This window comes from Canis lupus, chromosome 13 (assembly GCF_048164855.1).
Source record: "Canis lupus baileyi chromosome 13, mCanLup2.hap1, whole genome shotgun sequence".
Classification (NCBI taxonomy): domain Eukaryota; kingdom Metazoa; phylum Chordata; class Mammalia; order Carnivora; family Canidae; genus Canis; species Canis lupus.
In genome coordinates this window covers 40058043-40081766 of record NC_132850.1, presented here as the reverse complement: position 1 = coordinate 40081766, position 23724 = coordinate 40058043, and the positions used below count along the sequence as shown (strand labels likewise).

Below are 23724 nucleotides of genomic sequence, written 5' to 3'. Positions count from 1 at the left end.
ATCCTTGCCAAGACAACTTTGCTGAAAATGACAGAGCTGGGATTCTGTTTCTACACTCTTTAACTATTTTTCCAATGTTTTTCAAGTTTATTTCACCAACCAATTGCAGTACTATGACCAGGGAAACTTGTAAAACATAGATTTCCTGCTCACTGTCAAGAGATTCTGATTTAGTAAAAATTTGGGGAAGAGTAACAAGTCTGAATTATTAACAAATGGTCCATGTGGATTTTATATTGTCTAAAATCTCTGGACCTATGCATTATACTACATTGCCTCCTTGTATGAATGATATTTACTTATTAAACAGTCTCTTAATGATAATCTAAAAATAATTTCCAGTCCCTTAATATTCTAAACAATGCTTCAGTATACATCTTTATATGTACATTTTTATTTGTATTCATGGGTTTAATTGTGGAAGTAGAATTCCTGGGTCAAAGAGCCTGTGCATTTAAAATTTTGATACACTTTTGGAAATTTTATCAAGAACAGAGAGATTCCTCTTTTCCTTGCTGTTCCCTAATCAGTAGTTATTTTCCAAGAAGTAAAGATTTTAGAACACTAAAAAAGATTAGTTAAAAGGGGTTTTTTTTTTTTTTTCAAGCAGTTCCTTTTATTTACTCTTTTTAACCCTTGTGTTTGTTTGCTAGGGCTGCCGTAACAAACTACCACAAGATTCATGGCTTAAACATCAGAAATCCATTTTCTTGTTGTTCTAGAGGCTAGAAGTCCAAAATCAAGATTATCAGTAGGGCTGGTTCCTTCTTAGTGCTTAGTAAAAGAGAATCCATTCTATGCCATTCACCTTGCTTCTGGTGGTTTGATGGCAATCTTTGGTGTTCCTTGGCTTGTGGCAGTATAGCTCCAATGTTTACATGGTGTTCTTATGTATGTGTCTGTCTCTAAATTTCCCTTCTTTTTTTAAAAAAAGATTTATTTATTCATGAGAGACACCCAGAGAGAGGCAGAGGCACAGGCAAAGGGAGAAGGAGGATCCCCACAGGGATCCTGATGTGAGACTTGATACTGGACCCCAGAATCACGACCTGAGCCAAAGGCAGATGCTCAACCCCTGAGCCACCCAAGCTTCCCTAAACTTCCCTTCTTTATAGGGACAGCAGATTTTGGATTGGGAGTCACCCTAATGACTTCATCTTAATTTAACTAATTACATCTGTATCAACCTTATTAACAAATATGATCACATTCTGAAGTTAGTGAGGGTTAGGTTTGGCTCATGAATTTTGGGGAGACACAAGTCAACCAATAGTATACTCAATAGTATATATACAATAGTATACTCAAAGTGACATTGTGAGATAGTACTCACACTGGTTTCTCAACACTTTTCTGTTAACATTTCTGCTGTGTTTTCAAATGTTTAATTGGCACCTCCAACTTTGAAGTGACCAATCAAGAGAGGGTCAACTAAGAATCAAGATCCATGGACATGAACTGGTAACACTTTCTAAAGGGGAACAATACTCTGACAACCATTTACAACTTAAATTATTGCTACTGCTCATGAGAGAGGCTTCATAAGAGGGAGGCTTCCCTCTACATCACCCTCCCCATACACACTTCATTATTTGACACAAAGATTAGAAGTAGCAACTATATATATTTTTTTAGAAATTATGAATGACAATTATGCAATTCATATAAATGGGGCCTTTCAGTCCCATGCTTTAGGAATAATAATGGTTTATCAATCCCATCTGTTCCCAGGTGAAGGAAGAAAAATTTTAGCATGGCAAAAGTCCAAAAACTGATGCTATCTAAAGATCTGCTTTCTAAAGATCTCTTGTAACAATTGACAAATTAGCTGGAAAGAGATTTTATACCAATACACACTTCAAAAATGGTACCCATTTTTCCAAACCCCCATTAACACTGTGTATTACCTATAGCAATTTATATATATTTAATTATAAATGAGATCAAGCATCTTTTCATAGAAATTTCTAGCTGTTTCTTATCAAGTACTCCTATCATTTGTCCACTTTTTCCCTTAGGTTGATAACATCTTTCATCTCAATTTGTAATTCTCTTTATATAATAAAGATATTAGCTCTTTGCCATTTGTGTCAAAGAACTTTCCCAAACCTGTCATTTGTCTCTTAATATTTTTTTTAAAGATTTTATTTATTTGTTCAGAGACACAGAGAGAGAGAGGCAGAGACACAGGCAGAGGGAGAAGCAGGTTTCATGCAGGGAGCCCGACGCGGGACTCGATCCCCGGTCCCCAAGATCATAGCCCAGTCTGCAGGGGGCGCCAAACCACTGCGCCACCGGGGCTGCCCTGTCTCTTAATATTTTTTATATTTTAGTGGCTTAATAGTTAATATTTGTACTAAAATTCATCAATCTTTTTCTCTACAGCTCTGCTTATATGTCTGGTTATAGCTCCTGTTCAAAGTCCATTCCTATTTTAAGATTGTTATTATAAGGGTATTTATTATTTGAATATTTATCTGGAATTTATTGGGGTATAAGGAATGAAATATTAATCCAGCTTTATTATTTCTTTCCAAGTGAATAGTCAGTATCTCATTGGCAATTCTTTTTTTTTATTTAAGATTTTATTATTTGACAGAGAGAGAGAGAGCACAAGCAGGACAAACTGCAGGCAGGAGAGGGAGAAGCAGGCTCCCTGCTAAGCAGGGAGCCTGATGCAGGACTTGATCCCAGGATCCTGGGACCATGACCTGAGCCAAAGGCAGACACTTAACCAACTGAGCCACCCAGATGCCCCACACTGGCAATTGTTCTATAACCCATTGTTTTCTTACTGATTTGAAATACCACCATCATAATATAATAAATTTCTACAAATGTATTGGAGCTTTGCTCTTTAAATTTTTCTTTTCTCTTGCTTTTCAATTATTGCACCAGAACCATTTATAATTTATTTAAATATCTGCTAAAGGCTGATCTCCACCCCCTCCATTGCTTTTTTCTCTTTTCAAATTGATACCTGGCTTTGTCACATATTTATTTTTCCAAATGTACTTGTCAAGATCCAAGATGCAGTAGGAGGGAAACTCCATTGCAATATTACTGCATTAAATTTAAGACTAAGTAAAAGTGAAAGAATCACTGTCTTTAAAATATTGAATCATATCATAATATAATAAGGTATATTTTTCCATTGGTGTTTAATCTTAATGTCTGTCTCTCAGTCTGTAATCATTTCTGTTGCCTCCCTTTGTAATGCCTTGTGCTGGGTTATTGTATCCATTTTCCATTACTGCAAGAACCAATTACCACAAACTTAGAGGTTTAAAAAAACACACAAATGTATTATTTTACATTTTCGGTAGTCCCAAAATGTGTCCCACTGAGCTAAGTTCAAGGTTCTGGTAAGTCTGCATGTCTTTCTAGAGACTCTACGGGAGAATCTATTTTCTTGCCTTTTCTAGTTTCTGTAAGCTGTGCCCATTTGTTGGTTTATGGCTGCCTTTCACCTTCAAAGCCAGCAATGGCTAGTCAAGTCTCTCACATTGCATTACTCTGACACTGACTCTTCTTCTTTCTTTCACTTGCAATGACCATAATAATCCAGGATAATCTCCCCATCTCAAGATTCTTAATTTAATCATATCTGCTAAATCCCTTTTGCCATGTAACATAATATATTCACAGGTTCTGGAGTTTAGGATGTGGACATCTTTGAGAGGCCATTGTAGTGCCTACCACCATCATTGATGTTCCTTTCCCTAAAGCTGTCCTGCTATCACTCATTCTTCCATCTCACCCAAGGTCACTCACTATTATTTTCTTATTTTTCTATATTTATAGCATAGTCTTTCACATATGAATGTCATTGTAACTCTTTAGGGGATTATTTTCTTAATATTGGGAGACACATCAGAACAGTAAGACCACTTCCAAAAGCTTTTTCCTACTTTGAGTCATTTGAAATTGTGAGTCATCTCTAACTTTGAAAAAGCCATAAACCCACACTCCCTTGTGTTAGTACTGCTGTCCCCATTATTAGAAAAAGGATTCAGGAAGCAGTTTAAAGTATGCAGGTAGCTTATCATAGTACTAAGCCAATACTTCCATTCTCCTTGTCTTACTTACCTAACATCTTAAGACTCATCTGAGTCAAATCACCATCTTCTATTCTCAATCCAACTAAGTTTGAAGACTTCCAGTGGCAGAGAAACTACTACCTGCTAGGCAGCCAATTTTATACTGAGAAGCTCTAATTGTTAGAAAGCTCATTTTAAGCTGAAATCTGTCTCCTTATTACCATCTTTCCATCTATGCTCTTTCTACTCTCTTAGCCATAGGGAACAATGATAATTACTCTTCTACTTTTCAAATACTTGTGATAAATGTTTCCCTGTACCCTTTCCCCTCTAATTTTTTTCTCACATGATATGGGTTTGATACTCAAACTTTTCTTAACCCCTGTCCAGAGGAAACAGTCCATTTGGTTTGTACCTTTTCTAATGTAGGCCAAAGTACCAGAGTGAGGGGACTAGATATGGTCTTACTGCAGGATTGATTAAGCTGCTTCTATTTCCCTCACATAGTTAAGAATACATCTATGTTAAGTGGCATGTTCACAGAGGTGCTCTGTCAAAGTAATCTAGAAAAGCCTCTAGGGTAGTCTTATTTCTAATAAAAAGTAACATCATTGCTACATTTGAGAAACGGTTGTACCCATACCTGGGGCCCCTAATTGTTGCCAAGGTTCTTCATAAATCAGAAGGCCAAGTGTCCTTCTGCCCTTTTGTTGAAGAAAATCTTATAACACCTTACAAGGATGGTCACCATGATACAGTTATCTTTGATGATATTACTAAACCAGATAATTCCCAATCCTAATTAACACAGAAGAAGGGAGAGCTATCACATTCGGTTGTCTAAATATCATACTTATATTGAATCAGCCAATGTCACATTATGTCTTTAGGATATTACATCATCACTCATACTGTCCAGCTATAACTCCTAATTCTTTTTTCATGGTATTGCTAACCTATATATCCTCATGCTGAATTTTTATAACTAATTCCTGTGCTAAACCATAGGGCCTCATATTTAATCACTAATTAACTTTGACTTGTTAGATTTAGTCTACTACCACTGGTGATTTTAAACTTTTTATAGGAGCACAGTGTAAACAACACATGAAAGCATATTATGCAGGCCTTTTATTACTCCTGTTTGTTTTTCTTTGGGAGGCATACATTCTATTAATTTATTCAGCACTCTTAGTATGCATCTTTTTTGAAGAAGTATTGTTTTGTCCACATATTGCACAATCAACTATAGTAGGTAGGATGAAGCTAAGTAAGAAAACATCAAAGCCAGACATTCCTTCAGGAGCTGTGAAGTTAGGAATGTAAGGCCTTCAAGGCCTGTTCAGGATTCAGGGACAGGATATTAAGACATTATCTCTCCTCAGAAGAGAGCTGGCCAAGACCAAGACAGAGAACACAGTCCTAGGTATGCTACTATTATTAAAAAATTAAAAAAAAAAATCAAGCAAAGAAACAAGTTTGGGATCTGTTAACCAGGCATTCAAATAAAGATAGAGGCTAAATATCAAGAAAAAAGGCAAAAATTGCTAACTAGATTGGAGCCCCATTTTGCTAGATTAGCTATGATGGAGCCTTGAAGGTGAGTCCCAAATTGTTGAGCCAGTTCTTTTAATCCTTCTTGTCTGTTACCAGGATTTATTATCAAAAGAATATTGACAGTTAACTTGTATATTAAAATCCAGCTTTCCCATTGTAAGTAAGAGGGTTCGCAAAGGCAGGGAAGTTGGCAGGGTTATATAGTACCTAATAATGTATGAAGATTTTTCTTGCCCTTAGTTCTGATGATAAAGATCTTGTCATAGGTCTTTTTAAAATCTGTGATATGATAGTATGAACACTAGATTAGCTGTCACAAGATCAGTTGGAGCCCTGAAACTTTCATTAACCAGATGCTTAATATTGGACAACTCACTGAAGAATTCCAAACCTTAGTTTCTGGATGGAGATGATAATAACATTGATAGGCTGGTTGTGAGGGCTAAATAAGAATCATCTGGGTAATTGAAATACTCTTCATTTTGCAGACTAAAAAATACCTTACAAGTGTAAGTTACTCTTTTTATAGAGATTTGAATCTGTAATAGTTTTTAAATGACATTGTTTCAGCCTTCATTCATTTGGCAAATATTAAGTGCATACCATGTGAAAAAGATAGTCATGGTCCTTGCCTCTATGGTTCATAATTTTAGTGGAGGATACAGACCTTAAATACTAACTGAAATATTAATTATTTTATGTATTTTTTAGCATGTATTGTTGAGTCCTATGATGAACAGGAATGGCACTTTGCTAGTTGCTAGACAAGCATGTCTTTAGAAGTTAAAATCTCATTAAAAAAAAAGAAATTAACCTCATTTATCTTATAGATTAACAAGATTATATTTAACCTCTGGTTTATCCCTCCATATCTTGTTATTTTAACCAGTTTACTACCTGGATCATTAATGCATCTAATGAAATCACTCAATATAGAAACTCTGAGATATCATGAGAGACCATGTTAAATATTTCAAAAGAATCACTGTATGCTATGACTAGAGCCCTTCATGATTCTCTCTCAAAATTATGATGAAAGTAAATGAGTTGACTTTAAAATGACATACTCTTAGTAACCTCATGCTAGTGTTTGAAAGTAAATTAATTGGGAGAGGAGCCAGAGTAGAGGCAAGAGACTAGTTGAGAAATTGTTCTAGCAGGTCAAGTAAGATACAGTGGTGACCTTGACTAGAATGATAACAAGAGTGGAGAGAAATGAATGTGTTTGAGGTATAATTCAATGATGAAGTAAGGGACTTGGAGATTGGTTGAGTATGGCATTGAGGAAGAAGGAGAATCTTTTTAAAAATAAATATGAAAATGATCATGAATGCTTTGACAGAAATGAACATGAGGAGAGACTTATCCTACCATATAGTAAAATTAATTTTAAGGCTTTAATAAGCAAAACAGTGTGATTCTGGTGCTAGAATAGATTGACATATGGAACCAATTAGAAAGTCCAGAAACAGATTCAATTAAATGTAAGCATATGGCATATACCTGTTGTCACAGGAATTCTTTCTTTTTTTAATTTAAATTCAATGAATTAACATACAGCGTATTATTAGTTTCAGTGCCAGTTTAGTGATTTATCAGTTGCATGTAACACCCAATGCTCATTACATAACGTGCCCTCGTTATGCCCATCACCCAGTTACTCCATCCCACACCCACCTCCCCTCCAGCAACCCTCAGTTTGTTTCCTACAGTTAAGAGTCTCTTTGGTTTGTTTCCCTCTCTGATTTTGTCTTATTTTATTTTTCCCTCCTTTCCCCTATGATCCTCTGTCTTGTTCACAAATGAGTGAGATCATATGATGATTGCCTTTCTCTGACTGACTTATTTCACTTAGCATAATATCCTCTAGTTCCAACCTCATTGTTGGGATCTCTTACCATTTGGTAAGATTTCATCTTTTGATGACTGAGTAATATTCCATTGTGTGTGTGTGTCACATTTTCTTTATTCATCTGTCAGTGGACATCTGGGCTCTTTCTATATTTTGGCTATTGTGGATACTGCTAGCATAAACATTGGGGTGCATGTGCCCTTTTGGACCACTATGTTTGGATCCTTTGTGTAAATACCTAGTAGTGCAATTGCTGGGTTGTAGGATAGCTCTATCTTTAACTTTTTGAGGAACCTCCATACTGTTTTCCAGAGTGATACAGAAAAACCATTTGACAAAAGACAACATCCTTTCTTGATTAAAACTCTCTGCAGTGTGGGGATAAAGAGAGCAAACTTCAATATCGTAAAAGCCATATATGAAAAGCTCACAGTGAGTATCATTCTCAACAGGGAAAAACTGAGAACTTTCCCCTGAGGGAACACAACAGAGATGTCCACGCTCACCACTGTTGTTCAACATAGTACTAGAAGTCCTAGCCTCAGCAATCAGACAACAAAAAGAAATAAAAAGCATCCAGGTCAGCAAAGAAGTCAAACTCTCACTCTTTGCAGATGGACTTCACCCAAAAATTGCTAGAACTCATGTAGGAATTCAGTGGCAGGATATAAAACCAATGCACATTAATCAGTTGCATTTCTACATACTGAAAGACAAATTAAGGAATTGATCCCATTTACAATTGCACCAAAAATCATAAGATACCTAGTAATAAATCTAACCAAAGAGGTAAAGGATCTGTACTCTGAAAAGTATAAAACACTTATGAGAGAAATTGAGAAAGACACAAAGAAATGGAAAAACATTCCATGCTCATGGATTGGAAGAACAACTATTGTTAAAAATCTCTATGCTACCCAAAGCAATATACACATTCAATGTAATCCATCTCAAAATACCAGGAATTCTACTTCAAAAGAAATAGTCAAACATGTAAACAAAGGTCTATGCATAAGAATGTTCCCTTAAAAGCAAAACATTGAAATTTCAATATGATAGGATTCACTAAGTAAATCATGACCATGTGTATATTGAAACTTAACCTTAAATTTATCATGTAGACACTGATTTGTCATTGAAACTCATTCACAATACATTATTAGAAGTAAATTTATCTTAGATTATAAAGCCTAAAAAAGATTATAAAGCCTTACATATACATATACATATGTATATGTAATATCTTCATATAAGATTTATATTAGGGATGCCTGGGTGGCTCAGCGGTTGAGCATCTGCCTTGGCTCAGGCCATGATCCCTGGACCGGGGATTAAGTCTCACATCGGGCTCCCTGCAGGAAGCCTGCTTCTCCCTTTGCCTTTGTCTCTGCCTCTCTCTCTGTGTCTCTCATGAGTAAGTAAAATCTTTTTTTTTTTTTAAAGATTTATGTTAAATCCCTTCATCCCACTTTGGGTGGGAAAATGCAATGTCCTCAAGATATCTATAGAATCCACAGGAAATCTAGCCTTGGTTCTCATGATCACCTCTTGCTGCAACTCCTGTATGTGTAGGACTTTCGATTTCATTCATTTTTCTCACTTTGTGTCTATTCTTGACTCTCTGCCCCATGACTACTTAGAATAAGTACCATACCCTAGTTACTTGTATCAAAAGACTTGTTCATCAATGTTAATAGCAAGTTGTTCTTAATACAAAATACCTAGGAAATGTTTAAAAGTCCACTGTCAGGAGAATCTGTAAATGAATTATTGTATACCTATACAGTGAACTCCTATACCAACCACATTGAAAATAAATGAAACTCAGAAACATAATTTTGATTGAAAAAGTCATAGAAGAGCAAGAATATCTTATACTATTCTTATGAAATTCAAAAACATATGGTACAAAACTATTTATTTATTGGCACATATATAGTTAAATTTCAACAACAATCCAAGGAATTACAAATACGAAGTTCAGAACAGGAATTAGCCCTGGTTGGGGAGGGGAAGGAAGGGTCTGGAAGGGGGATCACAGGTGGAAAGGGGTGGGTTTCAATGGTAATGTTCTAAACTGATTAGTGGGCATGCATAAATTTTATTATTTTATTCCATCACATACCCATCCTCTTATGAGGGATACTAGTCAGATATTTTGTTGAGTGTGCTTTTTTTTTGGACAATATGAAATTTTTGAATAAAAAAGCATAGTTTTGCTATCTTTGTTTCAACATCTTCTTCCCTTGAGGCTTCACTTTCCATAAGGAGACAGCGTACTGTAGACTTTTCCAATTAGAAGTAATGACGCTTTCTTCAGAAGCAGAAGAGGGTGCACTTCACTGTTGTTTAAAATATATTTTTCTTTCCCTTGCACACACCCACATGTCCACATACACATTTACAGAGGGAAGCAATCTGGGAGGATATGCACCAAAATGTTACTATTAGTTATCTGAGCATGCAGCATTTTCATGGATTTTTTTCTTTCTTTATATTTTCTAATATTTCTGTTATAAGCAATATACTTCATTTTTAAGGGGACGGCAAAGTAACATCCTGTGTGGTTAAATTTGAGAGTATTTTTCAAGGCCATTTAGTCTTCGTATTTTTTTACAGAGTGTAATTCCAATCTAACCAAATCCATAAAGAATAGGTTGTTCTGATTAACAGGTTATTCTGATTTTAGGATAAACTAGGGCTTAAACTAGAGACTTTTTTCAGGATTCTTTATAATCTTATTGTCATAATCCCAATTTTTTTCACTTTTGATATGCAAAACAGTAAGGAATACCTGTAAATAGTAATAATAACCAACCTAAGCAAAGTAATTTATATCTGAACAAAGCATAATTATTTCCCTAACTGGTAGTTAGAATTTGTTAACAAGGACATTAGAGAATGTTCAGTTGATCAATAAACATTTATTAAGCACCTACTACATGGCAGGACTTGTATGAGATTCTGGGGATAGAGTGGTGAACAAGACAAATTCCAGCCTCATAGAGTTTATAGTCATCTGTTACATCCACTTTACAATGTGTCTTGTAGATAATTTTATCGATAGTTCTTCTGAAAGATTTTCAGTAATGAGGAGTTTCTTCTGTTGCTTTCTAGTGTATTTCTCAGCTATTGCTACATTAGTACATTTTTATTTAGAAGACAACCAATATAATGAATTCATTAAACATTGGTTTTTGTTTTTGTTTTTGTTTTTTGTATTGATTCAAATTCGCCCTTTTGACTTATAAACATTGGTCTTTATTCTGCCTTTAAGAACTTTGGAGTAAATCTACCACAGCAGCTTTTCCTCTTTCCCTGCTTCATAGGACAGCTCTTTAGGGATAGCCATTCAAATATATTGAGAAAACTGTTATGTTGCTGTAAGGCTTCTCCAGGTTAGAACACTGCAGGTCCTTTCATCATTTCATTTGTGACATGGTTTTTAAATCATATGCCATCTTGATTGCTTTTGTTTGGATGCTTTCTCCTTTGTCATCCTTTGTTGTTAAAAATAAATTACTCCCAATTTCCTGCTTTCAATAGGGTAGAGTGAACCTAATTGATTCTTTGATGTGTGAGGGTCTGGTATGGTCTGAAAGCAATTACAATGACCTTGAATACTTACTCTACAGTACTGTAAATATCACTATAGATAAACTAGGAGCTCATACTAAATCTTTATTGACCCTTGGACATATCTTGGAAGATTTTTTGAAAAGAGTTTATTTTTTTTATTTGTCTTTTTCTTTTGATAGTGAATTATGCTTTGTAAAGGTAAAAAATACCAAAAGGAATGATTAATTGTGAAATTCATTATGCAGATATATTTATCTTCCCTAATAATCTATGGATTTTCTGAGGACAAGGATTGTATCTTTTTTTTTAAGATTTTATTTATTTATTCATGAGAGAGACAGAGAGAAGGCAGAGACATAGAAAGAGGGAGAAGCAGGAGCCCAATGTGGGACTCGATCCCAAGACCCCAGGGTCACTCCCAGAGCCGAAGGCAGATGCTCAACCACAGAGTTACCCAGGCATCCCATAAGGATTATATCTTTCTAGTGTTTAAAAATCTCTAGCACTTAGCATAGTCCTAAGTATATATGATAGGTGCCCAATAAATATTTGTTGACTAATTAATGCTTGTATAAGAAATTAAGATCTTGTGAAGTAAAATGAATCCTTACTTTTAGAATATATCAAAGAATCAGTAGTATTGACTTGAACCTTAATTTTATCCTAACCTGGAAAGAGAAACCTTAGTATATTAGTTAGCAGTGTTCCCCCTACAAAATACTAGTGTGTTATGTGGAAATACTTTTACCTCTAAATGACAAAAAACAAAAACAAAAACAAAAACAAAACAAAATGTTAGCAATGGCTCAAACAATTAAGAACATTTGTACTTAAGAAGCCTAGTTGGGGCGCCCTGGTGTCTCAGTGGGTTAAGTGTCTGCCTTCAGCTCAGGTCATGGTCTCAGAGTCCTGTGATCCAGGGAGCCCCAACTCTGGCTAATGGCTCAGTGCAGAGTCTGCTTCTTGTTCTCCCTCTGCCTCTCCCCTTGCTCATGCTCTCTCTCTAAAATAAATAAATAAAATCTTAAAAAAAAAGTCTGGAGTAACTAGTCCTGGGGTTCTCTCAGTAACTCAGTAACATCATCAAGGTCCCAGGTTCTTTTCATTGTTCTGTTGCCATTATTAGCCTGTTACCCTTTTGATCTTAATCTTATTGCCTTAAGTTAACAAACATGCCCATCCTACCTGCAGATATTAAGACTGCACCCAGAGAGAGGAACCTGAGGATGGCGAATCTGTATAAGAGCCTTATTGCGTTTCTTTTCTCTGAAGACAAATATTTTCCCAGAAGCCTCTCTTCAATCCAACTGGCCAAAATTGAGTCATATGGCTCTGGCTATCTCTAGGAAGCAGACAAGGGAGTAGAGTCTTGGGAATGACTGTTGATTAGCTAAACAGCAGTTTATGACACAACTAGAAAATCATCATATACTGCAAAAAGAGATCATGACAAGAGATCATGAACTTTACTACATCTGTGATAGATTCAGGGGAACCAAACTGTCAGGACCCTTCCAAAAAGATCAGTGATGATATTGGGTTATATGATGGCATAACTTATTCAAACAGATGAATCAGCACCTCTTAATCACTTTTGGAAGAACTGATGAATCTGATTATCTTTTCTAGTTTTTATAAATCAAACAAGCTGTGTCTTTATCACAAAGCTATTTTTATTTTTTCTCCTTCCTTTCAGGAGTCCTATCCAAAGAAGAGGAATTACACTATGGAAATTGTACCATCTGCTTCTCTGGATACATTTCCTTCAGAAAATGAGAACTTTCTATGTGATCTCACGGACATAGCTGTTACAAAAAAACCTTGCTCCTTAGAAATTGCAAGGGCCCCTTCTCCAAGAACTGGTAATATTTCTTTTTTGTTTGTTTGTTTAATTTTTAAATTTAAAAAATTTTTTAGAACTGGTAATATTTCTTAAAATTGGACCAATTTAATATGCATGCTTGTATATGTGAAGATATATCATTAATATTTTGATTTTCCACAATATTTTGAACATGAAAGTACTTCAGTATAGTCAAACTTACATTTTTTGCATTTTGAAGTGAGTCCAGGTAGGTCAGAGTTTTTGAGATAGCATCTCTTAACTTCTTGACAAGAGCTCTCAAGGAGTGATGCTACTGTGGTGAAGGTACTTTGAAACCTTGCAATAGTGAAAAACCTCTAGGTCAAACACAAAGCTTGAGGTCCTTTTAAAAATAAAACCTTGGGGTCCTTTAGAACTTAATGGCAGATTTGGTAGCAAGGTCTTTTAATATATTTTTCTGTATCCTGCTTGCAGATTATTGAGATGTACTCAGGTACTTTGTATATTTTATGCCTTTTATGGTATTTTCAGATCTACAATTTTATTTGCATTATAAATTAGTGCACAGGGCAAGTAAATATTATGCACATTTTACTGATAAGGAAATTGGAGCTAAGTGTCTTATTTAAAATCAGTACATGAGGGGGCCTTTCTTGAACATAAGTGTTTGACTATCACCATATCTGCTTTTCGTTACTTCACCACTGCATCTAAGGAAGAATGCAGGATAGTAACATGAAATCTAATGATGGAGGAACCTTTCAAGTGGGTTGTCAACATATTCAGTGCTGCAAAGGAGTTATAAGAGAAACTCTAAAGAGGCATTTTAGGTTTGATAACCCAATTGCTGTTTAATTTTGAAAAGTAAGTTTTAAAAGTGTTGAGATAAAACCAGATTTCTGGAAGTTAATAGTATGATACTGGAAAATGGGAGTGGAAAGTACATGTTACCCTTTTGAGAAGATTAGAAGTAGACATATGATAGTAATATGAGAAGAAAGAGATACAAGGGAGAAATAGCTAGTTTATTTTGGGATAAGTACGCCTTGGCCAAGTTTAGAGGTTAAAGGAATTTGCTGATGGAGACCAAGAGATAAAAGATAAAAAATAACAAGAAAGAATAGAATGAGTGGGGAAGACTGAAGGAGACTAACAAACACAGATATTGCTTCTCCCAGAGAGAGGAGAAGATAGAGCATGGTTATGAATATAGAGAAATTCTGAAATATGTTGTTCCAAATGGATTAAATTCCTTGGTTAAGAGAAAAAGCCAGTGGCTGAAAAGAAGGGGTAGATCTTGAGGAAGGTTAAAGTAAAATTCAAAAATGCTACTTTAGATAATAAGCTGAGAAATTTTATAGTAGTGGACAAATAGGTTTTTGAGCAACATTGAGGAGAGAGTGTTGTATGAATCATAAGCATGCAGGAGGAAAATCTTTGGGATAAGGTAATAGCATGATAGAGAAAATACTTGAAATTCATTGAGCATTTACTAAGTACCAGATGCTGTTCTGAGTGCTTTATATACCTTATTTAATATAATTCTTATGACACTATAGGGTGAGAATATCATTATTATCACTTTACAGATGAAGAAACCATGACACTGAAATATTAGGTAACCTCCCACAGTTCTGTGTTAATAAGGGATAGACTTGCACTTGGGTTGTCTTTACCCTTAAATTAAAATACTCTGTTATGCTGAATTATATGTAGGGATGAAATATAGTTGAAATCATGAACCACATGCCAAAATTCTCAAGAGACGTGAAGGTATGACTGGAAGTCCACATATGGTAGCAATAACACCAGAAAAAGAATGTTATAATAGGATAGCATCATCTTCAGAAGAGCAGCAGATTTGGAATAGTGGGTGATGAGAAGCAGTCACGGAGCGTGAAGACAGTGCTGATCCCCAGCTACAGCAGTTGGTAGGAATGAAAACTCTTCCATGGGAGGGGTAACCAGGAAATGCTGGGCAAGTCAGGGGGAAAGCTTGGTTTATAAAGGAAAATGGAAGGCGTGAATGAAAATGTAAAAGAGCTTTAATTAGGGCATAGGGAAGAGGGGTGTGTTGGAGGTGGTGGAGGCAGGAATGAAAGAGTCAAGGAACATAGGTATTTATTCATTAAACAGACAAAAGCTAATTGAGTTCCTTCATGTACCAGGCAGTGTTCTGTATGCTGAAGATACAGGGATGAAAAAGACACACATCCAGGTAACAAGGCTGATTAGGCTTCTCCTGCTGACAAATAAATATTCTGGCTGAAAATAGAGTAGAAATACTTCTGAAAAGCATTAAAAAGGTGATAGGAAAATTATATAAGTTGAATAACATTTGAATTAGGAACTATTTATTTATTTATTTATTCCTGCACCATTTTATTTTTTTAATAAATTAATTTTTTATTGGTGTTCAATTTACCAACATACAGAATAACACCCAGTGCTCATCCCATCAAGTGCCCCCCTCAGTGCCTGTCACCCACTCATCCCCACCTCCCACCCTCCTCCCCTTCTACCACCCCTAGTTCGTTTCCCAGAGTTAGGAGTCTTTATCTTCTGTCTCCCTTTCTGATATTTCCCACACATTTCTTCTCCTTTCCTTTATATTCCCTTTCACTATTATTTATATTCCCCAAATGAATGAGAACATACACTGTTTGTCCTTCTCCGACTGACTTACTTCACTCAGCATAATACCCTCCAGTTCCATCCATGTTGAAGCAAATGGTGGGTATTTGTCGTTTCTAATGGCTGAGTAATATTCCATTGTATACATAAACCACATCTTCTTTATAGGAACCTTTTTGGAGTCAGTAGGTTAGTAAGATATAATCAAGCCAAACATTGGTGAAGGTAGGAAGTTGGTGGATACTAAAGACTTTTGTCCTGAGAGAACTTTCTGAATCTCCTATTGAACTCTGGTGCTTAAGGCCTCATAAACCTTAAGGTTTATGTACAGAAAAAAAATCTCTGTGCGACTTTAATAGGAAATTCTTCCTCCATAGAGCTGGAACTCCAGGAACTCACTTCACAGTAATTAGAAATAATTCTGCCCCATAACACCCACCCAAGGAAAGGGATTTGTCATGAGAAGAAGGAAGGAAATTCCTGAGGTATTACTACCACAAACTGGTCCTCACACAGATTTGTACCCAAAATTTCTATCACTTAAATGGTACAAAAAATGTTAATCCATGAACTTAGTTTAAAGTAATACCCTCAGGTATCAATCAAGCAGAAACAAATGTAATTCCTCTTGAGAAGAATATACTGTTTTTCTAGGGCCCAAATAATCTCTATAAATACTTTTCTGATTAAAATTATTTGCAGTGTATAACAGGTCTATAAGGAAAGAAACTCTGAAATCAGAATCACAGGAACAAGAAAGAACAGATCCACACATGAAAAGACTTCAAATATTGGAATTATCAGAGGGAGGCTAAAACATGATGGTGCTATTATAAACACACACATACACACAGAGAAAAACTACCTCAAATTTAAAACACAGTAGATAAGTAGAATGGCAGATTAAATTCAACTGAACAGAGATTTAGTGAGCTTGAAAATTAGGGCAGAAGAAGTTTAACAGGATGTTGCATGGAGAGACAAAAATGAAAAACATGAAAGCGAAGCTAAGAGACTTGGAGGATATACTGAGAAATTCTGAAATGTCTATTTAAAGCTTCAGAAGGAGAGGAGCAAGAGAACGAGGCAACAGTAATATATTTGAGGAGCTAATTTTCCAAAAGGCAAAAGGCTTGTTCTTGCAGTCACGTGGAGGTTGACAAATGAATAGCTAATTCTAAGAGTATAATAAATGTTAAGGCAATGTTATACAAAGTGCTTTGGGAATAGAAAAAAAAAAGGAACATTTAATGTCACCTGGGAGCGTGGGAAGGACTTCCTGATTGAGATTATCTGTGTCCATTATCTATTGCTATTTAACAAGCCACCTCAAAACTTACTGTCCTAGAGAAACATCAGTCATTTAGTTTGTTCACAGATCTGCAAGTTTGGCCAAGTTCATTGGACAGGGACAGCCAGTCTGTGCCACTTGGCATGAGCCAAGGCTGCTCAACTAGGGGAGAAAGGACCCGTTTTCAAGATGGCCGATTACATGGCTGGTGAGTTGGTGATAGCTCAGAGGTTGGCTGGGCTTATGACCTGGAGACCATTTTTTCTCTTATGACTAGACTGTGAGAGCAAGCATCTGAAAAGAACCAGCGGAAGCTGTATCATTTTTATTATCTAGCCTTAGAAGTCACAGACCATACTTCTACTATAGTTCCATGTCTACTCAGATTCAAGGGGGGAGACCATGAGCCCCACTTCCTACTGGAAGGAGTGTCACAGTTACTTTGTAAGAAAATATGGGAGATACCTTTGCTGCCATTTTTGGAAGAGACAGACTTCCACTGTCTGCCCGTTGGGCACAATAATTTATATTCTTTTCCTATTCCTTTTCCTAAGCAAATTATGCTTGTTTTCTTCTTCAGGACTTCCAATCATCAGCCTATTAAAGCATGAGCTCCAAGTCTAGGTTCAGGTGTGCATGAATTTCCCTGGGGTAGTTCTGATGGTGCAGATTCTTGACTGCCTTTGCTCTTGGCAGTGATGACCTAGAACTACACAAATTATCAGCTTCTTCTCCCACGCACCCAACATATAATAGTGAGTCAGGTGTGGAGAACCACAGCTGCCATGCCCATTTCCCCACAGGGAAAACAAGGCACATGGTGGCCACTAGCCTTTGACAATTCTGAATGTAACCACGTACAGCTCCTTGATTAGGATTCAGTCTTATGGCCTAGGAATTATTCTCTGTGGCACTTGGTCCAACTATCTACATCATTATTTTCCATAAAAAAGTAGCCTGTGTTTATAGCTGAGTATCCTTCTTTCTTGCTTTCTGTCTGTTAAAGATTAGGAGTCAAAAGAGCTCTTTCCAATTTACGTTTCTGTTCTTCTAGTTCAGGCTGATATAACTTCTTTTAAAGCTTTGTGAACTTTTTGTGTTCCAATTAATATTCCACTCCATTAGACAAAAGCTTATGTTTCAGATAAGCTCCTCTCTGCTTTGGGCTCCTTTTGAGATTTCTGTGAGATAATGTCCTTGAGATTCTTAGGAACCCTATTGTTCAACAGGGAGAATCTGTGACTCATGCCCTTAAAAAAATGCTTTGAGGGTCTTTCGTCTGGCTTTTTTTGGAAGTGAGATTCCATACAGTACCACCAGATAGCTTCCTTAGGCCTCGACAAATGATGTTGTATCCCACCCAGATTTGGTCATCGGCCTTCTTCATTTGAAAATTGTGTGCCATTTGGAGCAGCTGCAAATGAGAAATGGTTTTGTTTTTGCACCCAGAAATGCCTGGCTCCTTTGTGTTTATTTGATAGGTCATTCTTCACTTCTCTCTTGGCTCGCATATTACCATAGGCAGCCAGATGAAGCTGGGTTGCTCTTTAAATATTCTTCTTGGAAACATCCTTAGATCATAGAGTTCATGTGGTTCATTTTCTATTTTCTGTGTTACTGCAGATGTCAATGTTGCCAAACTTTACACTGCTACAACACAAATGACTCCTTGCTTTTTAGCTCCTGATTGCATTCACTCTCCTTTAAGCCTTTACCAACAGCTTTCTCCTGGTTCTGTGGGCTTACAAGAATCCTCTCCTTGACCCTGATGGCTTCCACAGTCACTCACCCTGAGACCCTTCCAGCTTCTGTCTGTTGCCCAGTCACAAAGCTCATGCCATATGTTTTAGATTTTTGTTATGGCAACACCCCATTTCCAAATATCAGAATCTATTCTGGTCACTGATGAGTGCATAACAAACTACCTTCCTACTTAGTGAGTTTTAAAAAAAATAGTCATTTATTTTGTTTATAAATCCGTAATTTGAGGAGACCTATTTGTGGGGCCAGCTTCTTTCTGCCTCAAGTGATACCACCTAGGACAGCTTCAAGGAGATGTGGAAAGATCCCATTCTCAATATTGATTCTTATTCATGTGGCTGGCATGGCCTACTTATCCTCATGGTAAGTGACAGTGTTCCAAAAGTAACCATCATAAGAGAAGTGAGACAGACGCTGTATTTCCTTTTATGACAACTCAGAAGGCAACATCAGTTCTGTGGTAGTCAAGAGCCTACCTATGTTTGAGTGAGGGAGATTTAATCACCTCTCCCCTTTAGAGAAAGGCTTACTGAAGTCATGTTATAAGAAGATATACTTGTAGCCTCTTTTGGAAAATACAAACTCCCATATATACCTGAGTTGTTTATTGCTGTTATTCTTTTTCAGGTAGGATAAGAGTTAATTTGCATGGATATATGATTTTCCCTCATCGTGTTCAATCACCTAGATTTAGATAAAAGAAGCCAGTTTGCTCTGTTGACCCAGGTTTAATCATAATGATTGGTAGTCTGCATTTTTTACCATGATTGTGAATTTTGGGGGTGAGGGAGTCCAGAACTTAAATGGAAGAATTTTTCTTTTTAATGATAGGGATGAATACAAGTCAGAGCAGTTTCTGTTCTAATTCGAGATGGAACTTTATCAAGTGAACCCCACAGGATTCCTCTCCATAATCAACCTAGCAGGTGGAAGAGCACATCAATATCACTGTCTTTAGTTTGGATGAGGACGGAAACTGTGTCATTTTCCTTTGTTGATTCCATTAACCTGTAGGTTTTGCATGGATCCAATTCCTTCCAGGTTTCACTCTGCTATGCCTGGTCCCTTGTGACTCATACCTAGCTTTGCCTTTTCCCCTCAGGGCCAACTAACTAAGCTAATGAATTCAGTTACTGACCTCTGTGGAGTCTACTCATGTTTTCCCTTTGTTACCAAGTCCTTTACTGACTAAAGGTAGGACTTCCTGATGTGGAGACATCTCTTGGTGTACATGAGTCTTTTAGAAGCCCTCGAATTAAACTGGGTAGACAGCTACCTTACAGTTCCTCATCCACTCAACAAACTCTTATGGGGTACTTACGGTATTTTGGGCATTGTGCTAAATGTTGCTGAAGAACCAGTGAAAGTCCTGATGTTTAGAAGCTTAGAATGTGTTAAAATTAAGGGTCATAAGTGCAATGAGAGAGGTGAGCATAAGGTCTTCTAGGAGGGTAGAAGGGGAAAGACTGAGTGAAAGCTTACTGGAGGGGGTACTGCCTGACCTGAGCCTCAAAGAAAGAGAATTAGATACAGGGATCCCTGGGTGGCGCAGCGGTTTGGCGCCTGCCTTTGGCCCAGGGCACGATCCTGGAGACCCGGGATCGAATCCCACATCGGGCTCCTGGTGCATGGAGCCTGCTTCTCCCTCTGCCTGTGTCTCTGCGCCTCTCTCTCTCTCTCTGTGACTATCATAAGTAAATAAAAATTAAAAAAAAAAAAAAGAGAATTAGATACATGAACGGAAAGTGTATGGTGTGTGGGTGAATGAGAGACGTGTGCATGGATCCAGAGGCATGGAAGAGCACAGTGCGTTCAGAGATATGACCAATGGTTAAGGCAGAGAATACTACTAAGGAAAGATGCATAAAAGAACAAGAGATGACATGCAGAAGTTTGGATTTCACCTGACGCTTTAAGCAGGGATATCCATGATGTCATGGATATTTGTTTTTAGAACAGTCTCTCTGGAAGCAATATGAAGAATACATTGGACAGAGATAGGGCTTGAGACAGGACGATTAGTTAGCAAATCAGTGTTCAGTCTCAGCCAAAAGAGGGAGAGAGAGAGAGAGAGATGATGGGCAGTACAACGACAATGCCAGCAAGGAGAGGAAGGAGGAACAAAGAGGAGGGATATGAAGGAGTGGAGGTTATCCCTTCTTCCTTTGAAAATTCTGCCATCTAGGAAATAAGTAGCCAAGGAAGCTAAATAATCATATTCTAGGGGAGTGCATTTTATAGTTTTTGGTTAACTGTGCTGATTACATGGCTTCAGTTTACAGATAAATTGAGGATTTCTATACATACAGGAATTGCACTCGGAAGCTTTCCTGAAGAGACTGAGAGATGGAGGGATGACTAGGTCTTTAAAGAGATTGTAATGTGTTGAATCAGGCCCTGCCTCTCCTTTTGGGCTTTTAATCACTAGTACATCAGAATGTAACCTTACTTGGAGAATTTGGAGATAGAGTCTATAGAAGTAATGGAGTTAAAATGAAGTCATTAGGTGGGCCCTCATCCAGCATGACTAGTGTCCTTATAAGAAGGAGGAAATTTAGATACGGAGAGAGAATGCAGAGGAAAGATGATGTGAAGAGACAGAGGAAGAAGATGGCCATTCACAAGTCAGAGAGGCTCAAAATAGATCCTTTCTTCATGGCCCCAGAAGAAACCAACCTTGATTCCAGATGTCTCTCCTCCAGACTGTGAGACAATACATTTCATTGTTTAGGACACCCAGATTGTAGTGCTTTGTTGCAACATCCCTAAGGAGTGATTGCAGGGACTATAACTGAGGGCACACATTCGATCATAGAAGGGAGGATCCTGGGCCTCTGAGGCCAGACACTGCCTGTTCTGCTCATTTCAGAGGCTCGGCACTTGAGGGACTTGATTGTGACTGACAGTGTCATTCAAGGATACAGAATATGCACTTTCACAGAAAATCACAGTTAAGTATGCAAATTAGTTCCCTGTCTGTGATCTTTTCTATTTATTAACCAGCTAAGCCAGTACCAAGTAGATCTCATCCAAAATTAAAAAATCTATCACGTTCACTGGTTTAATTTAAATATGAAAGCAACTTATTAGTAAACCTATATTTAACAAGATTTTACAGTTCAACCAGCAAATGAATGATATTCTTTGCAAGAAGCATCTTATTTACTAATGCCTCAAAGACTACATATTTCATATGAAATAACAAATGCTCTTGAACTAGGTGCATTAAAGATCAGCAGAAGCCCAGTCCTTGCTTGGTGAATTTGCTAAGATTCGTGCTCATGCAGCCAAGATTGAATCACGTTTGTTTCCCTTACTGCAACAAGCAAAGGATCTTACATAGTCACAGTGGGGACTCAATTGCATAAATGAATGAATAATTAAGTGAGTGAATGAATGAATGACTATTCTCTTTAAGGAAAAATGGCTGTAATGGCAGAAAAAGCCTCTATGAAATAGTCAGATGCCATCAAAGATAATGTTTTCTTATCCGCCTTTCATTTAATTTTAACCATCACAGGGGAATTTTTCCATTTTATGGTAACTAGGCAACCTGTTATTTTGAATCCCTTAGTGCAGGCTTTGCACACGATGGATGCTCAATAAATCCATCTTGATTAATGAGCAATTTATAACAACACCAGTGAAGACTGTTTCCAATACTGTTGGAAGAGAATAGATGATCTCTGATAAAAAGGACACAGTCAGTAGTTTCATGCCAGGATAGTGTGGGTCTTGCTTCCTTCCATTCAATTTGCTAATGTGCTTACTGGACTGTGATCACCCTGAAATGAAGATGTCCCTCCAATGAAGAATCCTCCACAACCCACGACACCTCCCCCAACATCCTGAAATAGGTAGTAGTGTGAGAGTGAGTCCGTAACTTATTTATACCAAAATATATATTTTTTGAAATACTGTGGAGCTGCCTTCATTCTAATGCCAAAATTTTGAAATTAAAATAATTCAGACTGGACTAGGGCTAATGTTTATCTTTGCTAAGCAAGTGGGTAGTGTCAACATGATTTCTGTGGGTATGTTTAACTCATTTAGGAGAGCAAACTATATTTAAGCCCCTTGGAAGCCTTCTTTTACGTACAAATACTGGCCTTGCTGATAAGAACCATTTTTATCAAACAGCAATTATTTATTTGGCATTTGCTCTGTGTTCAGTACTGTCTTAGTCATTTATTAAAGTGGTAAGTTGTAAATTTGTAACCCAGTTGTTGGTCTATAGAGGGGCCAAAGAGAGAAAACTAGGGCAGCAGACCTGCAGAGAAATCCTGGTAAATTAACTGCTTCCTTCATCCATATGGAACAGCTTACCAATTTGAAAATATAATCATCTCAGTTTGCTCAAATTCGTGGAAGTTGGCTATATTTAGAAACCAGCATCCTAAACAAAAAGAAAATTATGCTTTTTCCATCAAGTCAATTTTATCTGTACTATGTATGAATAACATGAACTGTAGAATAATAAGATATCTAAACATACAATAAACTCTTATTAAGTGATGATGTTGGAGGTGGGCATTGGCTTTTTATGATGTCATCTGTGGCCTCCTGTAGGGACGTCAGAATATATATACAAAGGAGGTAAACATTCATTAATTCACACATTCATGCTCACTGGGGTACCTCGGTGGCTCAGTTGGATAAGTATCGGACTCTTGATTTTGGTTTAGCTGATGATTTCAGGATCATGGATCGAGCCCCAGGTCAAGCTCCATGCTAGGCGTGGAGCCTGCTTAGGATTCTCTCTTGTCCTCTCCCTCCACCCCTACCCCCTCAGAAAAACATAAATTAAAAAATAAATTAATAAAAATTAAAAATAAATTAATGCTCACCACAGTCAAGTGAGGTCTCCACACTGTGTCACATTCCACTCACTCTACTGTACTCTCCTCAAACCGCAGATACTTTTCCATGCCTTGTGTCTCACTCTCAGCAAATGGCCTCATATTCTAATTAGTAGAGACGGAGCTGTGTTGACATTCTCTACCAAGTCTACAAGGGGCCCCTGCACCCTCCTCTTTCCCGTACCTCCTGTTAGAGTGGAGGAGTTTTCCTTTTAACATGTCTACGTGCCTGTGGCTTCTCATCAGTGTGACCTTTTTGGTCATTTACTCACCCCCCTGATTTTTAATTGTCCTTCCACTGGATTGTACATATTAATATTGAAATC

The 23724-nt window shown here is 37.1% G+C and overlaps 1 protein-coding gene across 15 annotated transcripts in view; it reads left to right on the top strand.

Moving 5' to 3' along the window:
• ANKS1B (ankyrin repeat and sterile alpha motif domain containing 1B) overlaps positions 1-23724 on the top strand; it is a 1043873-nt gene that overhangs the window by 376092 nt on the left and 644057 nt on the right. For all 15 annotated transcript variants that reach the window (XR_012005947.1, XM_072773232.1, XM_072773224.1 and 12 more), the window contains exon 10: positions 12725-12890. Coding sequence is in view for 14 of the 15 variants with exons in the window: in XM_072773232.1 (XP_072629333.1) it covers positions 12725-12890 (166 nt within the window). In the remaining variant the exon portion in view is untranslated. The remainder of the gene's footprint in view (positions 1-12724; positions 12891-23724) is intronic.